The sequence below is a fragment of the Leptonychotes weddellii genome, chromosome 12 (assembly GCF_054177405.1).
Source record: "Leptonychotes weddellii isolate Sample4059 chromosome 12, ASM5417740v2, whole genome shotgun sequence".
NCBI classification, from domain to species: Eukaryota; Metazoa; Chordata; class Mammalia; order Carnivora; family Phocidae; genus Leptonychotes; species Leptonychotes weddellii.
This window is the reverse complement of record NC_138380.1, coordinates 92808058-92818947: the sequence shown is the minus strand read 5'-3', so window position 1 is coordinate 92818947 and position 10890 is coordinate 92808058. Positions and strand designations below refer to the sequence as shown.

Genomic DNA, 10890 nt, shown 5'->3' with positions numbered 1-10890 from the left:
GTTTTGTTGGCTGTTTCCCTCACCGTGCAGAAGCTTTTTATTTTGATGTAGTCTAGGACTCACACTTTCTAACTTCAAATGTCCTACAAAGCAACAAGCAAGAAACAGAGGGATACTGAGCCCAGAAATAACCCCAGACATCTGTGGCCAACTGAGTTTCAACCAAGGTGCCAAGACCATACAATGAGAAAAGAACTATCTTCCCACTAATGGTGTTGGGATAACTGGAGAGTCACATGCAAAAGGATGAAGTTGACACTAAGCACGTAACAAATACAAAAATTAACTCAAAATAGGTAATAACCTAAGGTCAAGATGATAGAATTCTTGGAAGAAAACGGGCATACTTTCAGGACCTAGATTCACCAAAGGATTTTTGGATATGACCCTCCAAAGCACAAGCAAAAGACAAAAGAGCGGACCTCCCAGAAACTTAAATCTTTTGTTGCTGCAAGGTCGCCATCCAGAAAGTGAAAATACAACCCACAAAATGGGAATAAGCATTTGCAAATCCTTTCTCCAACAAGGGACTGGCTTCTACAACATACTCTTACAACTCAGACGACCTAAGTGAAACCAAGACACAGAATCGGAATAGGCATTCCTCCAAAGATGACGCCAATGGACAGTAAGCACGGGTGAGGATGAAGAGATCACTGGTTGTCGTGGAAACGCACATCAAGCCGGCTAGAACGAAGACGTGCTCCCCAGCACTAGCCACGGGGAGACGCACCAACTTCTGGAATCCTAGCCACATCTGTGAGGACACCGCATGGCGAGCATGGGGGGGACCTCAGGGCTCCTCACTCTGCTGGTGGGAACGTCGGACGACAGTGACAGCTGAGCTCCTGGGTGTTTATCTGAGGACTGGGGTCCCGCCATCCTTGTGGGTGGGGCTGAGCCATCTAACTGCAGGGGCAGGGCAGGACCCGCACAGGGAACACTCGCATGAGCCCCGGGAGCTAGTGCAGATCCAGCCAGAGGGCCATGTGGTCAGATTCCTCTATAGGAAGCTCTTGAAGCCAGGGTAGGAATGGAACGGGGGTGGCAGCCAGCGAGGGGGAGGCGTGGGTATAGAGAGCACAGGGGTCCTGTCCGGGGACTCCCATCCCCGTCAGCGTCCTGGTGTGACACCTGCCAGTGCTACGAGAGGTCACCAATGAGGAAACTGGGAGGACACAGATACCATGTCCCTTCTCATGAGTGCAAAGGGACCGGAGCGTCTCCCGTGGAGGCCGGTGGTCCTGAGCAGTGCACAGGACGAGCTCGTGTGTCCTCAGCGGGCCCTCCCAGAGGCCCTGGCACCTGCCCACGGCAGTCCTTCACCGTGGCATGTCCTCCTGGCTCCCGCACCTTGCTCGGGCCACCGTGGCTGTGCCCTCCCACCTGGTGATGGATGGCCACCAGCCTGCGCGAACGTGTCCGACAGCTCCCGTTCACCCCCACACCCGGGTGAGCTGTGAGTTTCGGGAAGAGACCCCTCTGGAGGTGTGGTGAATGGCTGGCCTGGGGACCCAGGGTGGAGGTGGCGCTTCTCCCCAGCTCCCTCCCCCACCCTGAGCTGCGGGGGGCGGGCAAACAGCAGTGGTCACCCTCTTGTCTGCTCGACCTACGAAGTCTCCAGCGAGGGACTGGGAGGGAGACAGACTGTCCTTCCCAGCGTCTGGTGGTGTGGTGGCTAAGGAGGCTCAGGGTGCTCGGGCACATGACACCAGGGCCCCTGGCCTGGCTGGGACGGCGGGAGGGGTGGTGAGCCCCGCTCTGTCAGCTGAGCGCACTTTCTTCTGCTCTGCACCTAGTGCCTCCTGTCAGCTCGGCTCCTCGGGGTCCCCGCTCCCGAGACCACAGGCAGGAGAACCTCCCAGGACGACTGTGCTCAGTACCCACACCGCCACGAGAACCCCAAGCCACATTCTCAAAACCCAGGGGCCTGCCCAGGAAGGTCCTCATGGCCCCAAGGCTGGAAGCGTGGGGCTCGATCCGTGCTGACTGTGCGTGTGCGGCCAGGACCAAGGCCCAGGGAAGGCAGAAGCGGGGACGGGCCAGCCACGTGGACAGCAGAGCGGAGGGCGGTGATGGGGACAAAGGCCGGGACGCCTCCTGGTTGAAAACCGGAATCACAGGTTTATTGCCCACGGGAGGCAGGAGCTGCCGGCAAGCTCGCACACGTCCGAGTGGCCCTGGTCAGGCCTTGGGGGAGCCCGGCCCCCACGAACGCGGTCCACGGCTCAGGACGGTCACTTGGCCAGCTCCTCTGCCACAGCTTTCCGCATCTTGTCCTTCAGGTAGGCACCTTTCTGCCACTCAGACCTGAGTTCCTGCCACTCGTAGTACGGGACCTGCGGGGAGGGCGTGGGGGCCCCGGCTCTGCCCACTGTTCTGCACCCACACCCCTGGCTCCCAAGCCCACGGACCTGTGGGACTGTGCCCAGGAAAGATGCCCCACTTTCCTCAGCGCTCAGAGCTACAGGGCCCTCACCCCTGCGGCCAGGGATCCCAGAGTCCGTGGCACCCCAGAACAACTTTTTAATTTTTAAAGATTGTTAAGAACAGAAACCACCCCCCCCCCCAGACGTAAATGTGACCAAACCGTCACACGGTAAGGACCACTCCCGTGTCCTCTGGCCTGTATGGGACAGCGCGCTCTGGGGCTGGTGTGCAGACCTGGTCTGCAAGGCCCTGAGTGGATCCCAGAAGCTGCGGCCTGAAATACCACCTTCCGAGCTTCCCTTTCTCCCATGGGAAGGGGGGACCCCGGCATGGCCAGCCTCCGGGGCTGGGCCCCGACGGTACTCACGTCCACCACCAGGAAGCCAGCGGCCCGCACGTGGCGCCGGGCCAGCGCAAAGCGCCCCAGCAAGTCTCGGCTCCGGCTGCCGTAGTTGGGGAACTCCCAGCGCAGGAAGGCCAGCCTGGTGGGGAAGGGGCATGGAGCTCGAGCGGAGCGTGCTCCCTGGGGCCCTTGGGGCGGGGGGGGGGGCCGGAGAAGCTGCGCGACTGCCTACCTCTTGGCCCCGGGGGGCAGCGGCTGACTCCCGGAGGGCGGGGTGAGATGAGGGGCCACGAAGTCCCTGGGGGGCAGGAACTGGCTTTCGGGGTCCAGCAGCACCTCGGCGTCTAGGGAGGCGTGTGGGTGCACATGTTGGGGATCGTCCCTGGGGGCATAAGGCCCTCCTCACAGCAGCCCCGTGGCCGCCAGCAGGGGGAGTGTGGGGAGGGCCTCACCCAGGACCCAGCCGTACTGCGTGGGCACCATGAAGCTGCCCCTGCTGCTGTCCCCCAGCAGCCCCTTCAGCGTGTCCTGCAGCTCCTTCTGCAAGGGGGTCACCTTCCCGTCGAGGGCTGAGAGTCTGGGGACCAGGGCTGAGGCCGGCAGATGGGGGCCGGTGTACTCCGGGTGCTCCAGATGGGCGCTAGCATTGATGTGGAGCAGCTTCTGGAAGGTGCTCTGATCCTTCGGGGACCTGCCCTCTGAGGGAGAGGACAGCGCGAGAAGAGCGGGTGAGCTGAGGGTGGCACCGGGGCGGAGGGACATGCGGGGCAGGTGGGGGACAGTGGCACCCCGCCCCCGCGCTGCCCCCTGAACTACATGCGTCAGCAGGAGGGGGTCTGTGGGCCACCCACAGGAAGGGGGCAGAGCGGCAGGCAATGCCCGGGGAGCTCAGGGGGCTGCGCGGGCTCAGCATCACGCAGGAGAGGAGGGGACAGCCCGCCGCTCACCTAGGAACTGGGTGCACAGGCCAGGGCGCAGCACGGCCCGCAGGTCTGTCTCCCGCACCCGCTGCAGCACGCACAGGGCCCACACCGCGTCCACCTGCAGGGCTGGGTGCAGGCCCGTCAGCGCTGGGCCCAGCTTCTCGTGAACCTGGGTGACGACAGGGCGGGCGAAGGGGGCTTCCCTCAGCGGCCGCCAACATCCCCGGGTCAGCAGCGCTCAGGGCTCCCGAATGACTTGGCCACACTGAGGCCCGAGGCAGCTACAGGGGATCCCTGCTGACGCTCTCGGCCAGGCTTGGGGCAGCCCTTCGTAGACAGTACCAGAAACCCTCCTCGGCACCCAGGGCCAACCCGGACAGCACGACCTTCAGCTGGATGTCCTGCGGCCCCTCCCAGCAGCAAGTCTGTGCCCCGAAATCACGTCTCTCTTAACACGGCGAGCGGGCCCGAGGCCGGGGACATGTTTCTGGCCGCGAGGGGAGTTGGAGACTACGAAAGGGGCCGCAGCTGGCCCGCTGGGGTGGTGCCACATGGAGGCCCAGGGTCAAAGCCGGTGCACCCGCGGGACGCCTCACCCCTGCGTGGATGCACTCTGCACGGTGGCCCGCACAGCACACAGCCCCACCAGCAGGTCACAGCGTCAGCGGGGCGTTCGGGAAGCCCCAGGAACGGAGACCAGGGGTCCCCCACCCCTGACTGTGCGGCGAGTGAGCCGGCTGACACGTCCTGACCAGCAGCTGTTCCGGGCCACACAGCAGGCGTGGGGGATGGCACGTCTTTGGTCCCCAGACAAGGTGTGCCGTGTGGCCCCAGCCAGCCCCCATGCAGAAGTCCGGCCTGAAGCTGCGCCCAGGGGCCCTGCGGCAGCCGGCAGCCCGAGGGAAGAGGAGGGGGGAGCAGGGGTGCACAGAGCGTACCAGGCGGAAGAACTGGTCCTCCCGTTCCGGACGGAAGTTCAGATGCGCGAAGGCCAGGAGCACGTTGCACAAGTACGGCACCGGGACGGTCTGGGCTCTGTCCAGGACGTGCTGGGCCGGCCACGTGCGGTGGAGCACAGCGTGAGATGGACCCGTCCCTCCCACAGGGCCCGGGACCCCCTAGACCTTCCCTGGCGGCAGCTGCCATCCCCCAGAGGCTGGGACCCCGGAGAGCCGCCCAGCACAGCCTCAAGCAGCTGCGCGGCCCGGCCGTCCCTACCGCTCCCTGCGACAGCCACCCAAAGACATAGGTTCCTCCGAAGGTCAGTGAGAGGACAGAGGACGCCGTCCTCACCCATACCGTCTGCAGCACCCAATGACCCGAGGAGGAACCCCCGATCCGCAACCAGGCAGTGTGTCTGGCCGGCCGGGCCTCCCCAATGGAAGGGGCAGGGAACCCACTCCTTGAGGGGATCAGGCCCATAGGGCCGTTCCAGCCCAGGCTGCAGGGCTCTGCCCGCTCACCTGGACGAAGGCCTCAAACAGGGGCCCGCTGAGCCACTTGAGGAGGGCGAAGGACTTGGCGCAGCGGGCCACCTCGCCCGACGTCAGGCTGGGCGTGTGGGGTAGCAGGTCGGCAGCCAGGCGCTGGAACACCTGGGGCTGCTGGAAGCCGAGTTTGCCTTCGGGACAGAGCGAGCCGAGGATTCACTCGGCGAGGGTCGGCAGGCCGCCCCGGGAGCCACCCAGCCACCCCAGCCTGGCCTCGAGGTCTGGGGGTGAGGTGTCCGTGACCAAATTTATCCCTGAGACCCAGCACGGGGGATCAGGGCCCATGGGTCACAGCGTTTCTGTGGCAGCCTTTTGGGCCGGTGCGAGCCACGGGGTGGGCAGGCACCGAATTCGACACAGCTGCGGCCAGAGCGCCCTCTCCCCCCACTGCTCCCAGTGGCAGGGGCTCACCGTAGGCGTACGCCAGGTCCAAGAGGATGCATTTCGTCAGGGGGAAGGGCTTCTGGACCAGGTGGTAAGAGATGGCTCGCAGCAAGGGCACGGAGCGCCGGTTCTGAGCGGCCAGCGTCACCAGCACCTTCCGCAGCTCGTCGGGGCCGAACTGTTCTACCAGCTCCAGGCACTGTCAATCACAGCCGGCAGGGGTCAGCTGGACGGCCGAGGCCAGGGCTCCCAGGCAGCGCTGTGCGGCCCCTGTGGGACAGCGACTGGACCTGAGCTCACTAACCCCGGGCCCCGGCCGCGTGGAGCCTGCCTCGGCTCCCAGCTGGGGAACCCCGGGGCCCGGGGCGCCCTGTCTGCAGCCAGACTTATCCCCAGGTCCCAGCGCAGGGGGACCCGGGGCCCATGAGCTGCAGGGCTTGATGTGGCAGCCATCTGGGCCAGCGCCCGCTACGATGGGAACAGGGGCTGAATTTGACTTGACTGCGGGCTGCGGGTGGGGGCACGACATCACCAGGAAGCACCAGCCTGGAGCCGGGCCACCGGCCGGCCCAGGTCCCGCACAGAAGGTGGTTTTAGAGAAGACGAGGCACGCCAGGCTCATCAGCGTGGCCACAGAGCGTGCCTGCGGCTGCCCGGGCCCCCTGCCCCAGTACCTTGTCCTCCAGGCGGGTCATCAGTGGCTCCGAGAGGGGCCCCGTCTTCGCCATCATGGCCACCACCGTGCGGCCGTCTTCGATTTCTGCCCAGCGCCGCTCCAGGTGCAGGAGCAGCTCGGCCAGCAGCTCCTGGGAGCCCCGCTCCTGCATGTAGGTGGCGCTGGACTCCGCCAGGAAGGCCAGGTGCTTGTACCTGAGTCTGCGCAGGCGCCACCGGACCTCCTGCTCCACCGACTGCAGCTCCTTGCAGGCCGCCGGGAGCGCCAGCGCGTAGAGGCTCCGCAGCAGCCTCACGAGGGGCCCGTGCCAGACGGAGGCTATCTGGGCGGGGAGGACACAGGGAAGTCACACCCGAGGCCCGACCTGCCCTGCGCCAGGGGTCTGGGCTGGAAGCTGCCTGCCCAGCACGGCCCCCCGCCCCACCCCACCGGCTGTCGGGCCACCTGCACCCAAGAGCTCCGCCTGAGAGGGGCAACTCCCCCCGGCTTTCCCCAACGCAGATTCCACGGACGTGGCCGGTTACACAGAGACCTGGCCACGGATCTGCGCGGTGGGCACGCCTGACGAGTGCCCGTCTCGCACGCGCAGACCCGAACCCAAGCAAGCCGTCGAGTCCAGAAGTCAGGGGAAAGCCTGGGGCTGACTCAGGGTCACGTTCTGTCAACCCGCTGGTTCCTTTGCTGGCAGTGACGGGACGATCGTTAGCTGTCAGACACGCTGACTTTTCTTGGGCAAACAGCTGCTCCACCGAGTCTGAGAAGCCCCTAAGCCCCGTGTTTCCAGGCCTCAGACATGCACGGGGGCCCCTCCAGCACAGCCCACAGCCTCGCAGAGCCACCACAGGGGAGCCAGGACCCGGGCGTTCACGGGGGGGGCTCTGTCGGCGGCACTGAGCCTCTAACTCTGCCCCTTCCGGTGGGGCCGCTCCCTGCATCTGTGAAATGGGACCGCAAAGAGGGAGCGGAGCGCAAACGGGAGCCAGTGAAGGGCTGGGAGGCCAGCCAGGGCAGACTTTGAGTCCGTGTCAGGAAACCTGATGCCTGCACCTGCGCGTCTCCTGGACGGCACGGTGACTTTTATTTTTTTTAATTTTTATTTATTTATTTATTTATTTATTTTAAAGATTTATTTATTTGAGAGATCGAGAATGAGAGAGAGTACATGAGAGGGGGGAGGGTCAGAGGGAGAAGCAGGCTCCCTGCTGAGCAGGGAGCCCGATGCGGGACTCGATCCCGGGACTCCAGGATCATGACCTGAGCCGAAGGCAGTTGCTTAACCAACTGAGCTACCCAGGCGCCCAGGCACGGTGACTTTTAAAAGGAGGCTTGGTCATCGTTCACATTGTACTTTGTTCCCGGGCCGTTCTGGCTTATAGACTCATTACAACATTCCCTCTCATCTCCTAAAACGTGCTTCAGTTACCTGCATGTGTGCCAAATACTCAATAAATAACAATCAAGATCACAGTCTCAGAACAAGGGGCTCGGTAAGGGATTAGGTCAACGGCGTCAAAGAGAATTGACCTTCTGTCGTGACCCCAGTGCACGCACACGTTTCACCGAGACAGAAAGCTCCGTGACACGATACTTCCCTTACGGCGCGCATTCCGGCATTTTCTGTCAGCCTATCTTGTTAAAAAACAGCCAGCCACGCCCACTGCTTTCTCGGCCTGCAGTCCAGAAACCCCACCCTTGAACTGTGAACCTCCTCCTCGTCACCTCTGACGACTGGATACAAGGCTCTGGTGCTCAGTGACAGAAGCACGGCTTCTTCCCTCCAGCACGGAGCAGGGGAGGGAATGTGGGCTGACGAGGCCAGAGCCAACAGCTGGTGTGCCCCGCCCCCCAGTGCCACACAGACAGGTCCCCCCTTCTCTCTGTGCTCACAGGTAAGGATCTGACCGGCTGGATGATGGCTGCGCTCAGCCCAGCTGTCTGGCACCCTCCATCAGCCCCTCAGCATCTCCTCCAGCATCAGGGGCATGCCCACTGTGAGCCAGACACTGGAGGGGAGCCACCCAAGTCAGACCGGCCTGGCCAGGGAAAAAGCACCCCGGAAATGGAGAAGGATGAGCTCGCTTCCCGTGCGTCCATTTTCACGTCCCATTTGCTGCTTGGAAGAGAAGGACAGCAATATTCACCTACCGGGGCTGTGAGCAGGATTAATGAGAATAAAGACTCTACAAAATGAAAAACCACAGAATGTGGAGAACTAAGCAGGTGGCAGAGTTCCTGCCTACAGAAAGCGACTGGCTGCTCTGGACTCCAATGCCACTGTTTTCTGCCCACTGAATCCTCAGAGAACATTCTAGAAACCCACCTGGCTGTCGACAAGCTGGAGAAGCTGCTGAAAGCGGGCATCCCGCATGAGCGAGGCCTTGTACTCTGGCTTGTCAGAGAGCAGGCGAGAAAGCTGGATGAGCATGAGGGCTGCGTGGTTCTCGTGCAGGTGGTGACCACCACCGAGCAGCTCCAGGAGCTCCTCTGGCCGGGTGGCCTTCCTAATGAGCTGGTCCACCTCTTGCTGCTCTGGCCTGGTGGTGAACACCTGTTCCTTCTCTAAGAGCCCCGACAAGGAGCCTGGGAAGTGGGAACTGGGCGAGGTAGCTGAGGAAGTCAGAGTCCTGGGGGCGACCTGGGTAAGTCTCAGTCGGCCAACTGGAGCCACAGCAGGGGCCACAAGGGTGGCCTCCCTCAGGAGGCATGTGCACCGTTTCACCAGGCGAGCCGCCATGACGGGGCAGGGGCGGGGGCGGAGGCAGGTACGACTGCTAACAAGTGGTCCCACAGCCCTGAAGAGACAGAGGAGAGAGCGGGGTGATGCAGGCAGTGCTCCTGACTCCCAGACAGGGGAGCCGGCCAGATGAGACCACGGCCACTCTCTGCACACCGGCAGGAACCGCTCCTTTCTGCCTGTCCCCGGGCACACCAGTGCGTTCTGAGGCAAAAGCTCACAGGCTTTTCGTCTCAGCGCAGAATGTGACCAAATACGCAGACGCAGCAGCGTTACAGCTTGGGCTGCGCAGTGTCAGTCCTGGCTGTGCTTGGAACCACCTAGTCCGACAGCCCGGACCCCCAGGCCCAGCCCAGAGGCCTCCCGGTGGGGCTCTGCGCGCATCCACTCCCTTACTTCGAAAGCACCCAGGATTAAGAATCGCTGACTCGCAGAGACGCGGGACGAGACGCTTTACGTCAGACGGCTCCTGGAAAGCCAGGACGTGCAACCCACATCCCACAACTTCACAGCGGAACGACCCCCCTGCAGCACACTCCCACCTCCCGCAGGCCCAGCAGCTCTCCCTCTTGCCCCCGACACCACGGGACCCCGGACACCAGCCTTCATGCCTCCACACCCAGGCGAGACGTTACCTCCAAGGACCCGTCACGCATCCTGCTGCTGTGGCCTCTAACCGCTCGGACCGTCTCGCACAGCAGGGCGAGCCAATGGCCGGCGCACGGCAAGTGCCCGGGCCTCCCCTCCTGCAAAGCAGAGCGCGCGTTCAACCGTCGATTTCCCGGAACTTGGCAACCGGAACTCACTCGCTCACCAGCGCATCGCAGCTCTAAGACCCTCGGTCTGATCACCGAAAAGCGGAGGCTCCGGAGGGACACGGACCAAAGGCAACGTCCCCCAGCCACGGCGCCCCGGAAGCGGGGCCGCCGGGGCCGCTCCCCACGGAAGACAGCCCTGCGGGCCACGGAGGGAGCGGAGGTCCGGAGGCCCCACTGGGGTTAGGCGAACACCAGCCCAAAGCCCGGCCTTCGGGGGCAGACAGAACACCCGCACACGGGCCCGCGGGCCACCACGCAGGATGGCGGCGGAGGAGCGCGTGCGCACGCTCGGGCCGGTTCCCCGCCTCCAGCCCCAGGACCCCGACCCCCCGCAACCCGGCGCGCCCTCCAGCCCTCAGGACCCACGCCCAGAATCCCCCTCCCCACCGGCACCGGACATACGCAGCAGCCGGGAGGGCTACCGCTGACCTCCATGCGTCCCCGCACCGTCCCCAGCTCACGCCGCGCGGCGCGCTCGCTACGTCACTCGGAGCGCCGCCGGAAGCAAGCCTAGCCGCCGTCCGCCCGACCGGAAGTCATTCCCGCAACCCTTTCCGGCCGGGTGCCATCTTTGCTGAGGGCAGGCAGCCGGAAGCCACGCTGGCTGCTCCTTTCCGGCCGGGTGCCATCTTTGCTGAGGGCACAAACTAGAAAGTGGGAAGTAGGGGAGTGAGAGACGGGTGCTGGGCAGTTCAGGAAACGTGGGAAGGGAGAAGAATGAGGCGCCCGGGAGCCGGGGCTGAAGGCTGGGCGCTCTGCCGCCCCGCCCTGCAGCCCGCCCCGGGTCCCCGTGAGGAGCGGCTGCCGGTGGAGACGGTGCCCGGCCGAGGTCGTGCAGAAATGCAGGCGCGGTGTGCCTGCGTCCTGCCAGGGTTTCTGTTTTCTCTAGAATTGTGGAATTCGCGTGCAGTCTCTGGCTTGTAGGTGTGACCGTGTAGTTGTGGAAAGACTGAAGTGCGGGGAAGCGGAGCCCCGCGCACCTGAGGTCCGTGCGCGCTTACTGTCCCTTTGCGCCGCGCTCTCCCGGCTCCGTGCAGGTCGCCCCGGCCTGTGGTCGTCGGATTGCGGCTCCCGGCGTCCGTCAGAGTCCAG

General features: G+C 63.9%; 1 protein-coding gene, 1 long non-coding RNA gene and 2 other non-coding genes across 5 annotated transcripts; 1 reads left to right on the top strand and 3 right to left on the bottom strand.

Annotated features, from left to right (window-relative positions):
• Window positions 1-2104: 2104 nt before the first annotated feature.
• On the bottom strand, window positions 2105-10310 carry TBRG4 (transforming growth factor beta regulator 4). 2 transcript variants are annotated; one of them, XM_006736432.3, is made up of 12 exons: window positions 10201-10310; window positions 9616-9726; window positions 8567-9038; window positions 6245-6568; window positions 5598-5769; window positions 5160-5317; window positions 4635-4745; window positions 3721-3865; window positions 3226-3471; window positions 3006-3117; window positions 2798-2912; window positions 2105-2339 (listed from the first exon to the last, which is right to left on the bottom strand). In XM_006736432.3, the coding sequence occupies exons 3-12, from the start codon at window positions 8978-8980 to the stop codon at window positions 2238-2240; spliced, it is 1899 nt and encodes a 632-aa protein (XP_006736495.1). In that variant the 5' UTR covers window positions 8981-9038; window positions 9616-9726; window positions 10201-10310; the 3' UTR covers window positions 2105-2237. The 2 variants fall into 2 exon arrangements, with proteins under 2 accessions (XP_006736495.1, XP_030887208.1); XM_031031348.2 differs by having other exon boundaries at window positions 10228-10305.
• On the bottom strand, window positions 5417-5551 carry LOC115941998 (small nucleolar RNA SNORA5). The gene has a single exon (XR_004076660.1). It is a non-coding gene; the product is annotated as a small nucleolar RNA SNORA5 (small nucleolar RNA).
• LOC115941999 (small nucleolar RNA SNORA5) lies at window positions 5939-6076 on the bottom strand. The gene has a single exon (XR_004076661.1). It is a non-coding gene; the product is annotated as a small nucleolar RNA SNORA5 (small nucleolar RNA).
• A 106-nt stretch (window positions 10311-10416) lies between the features above and the next one.
• Window positions 10417-10782, top strand: LOC145716632 (uncharacterized). Its single transcript, XR_014139455.1, has 2 exons — window positions 10417-10452; window positions 10723-10782. It is a non-coding gene; the product is annotated as an uncharacterized LOC145716632 (long non-coding RNA).
• Window positions 10783-10890: the final 108 nt, after the last annotated feature.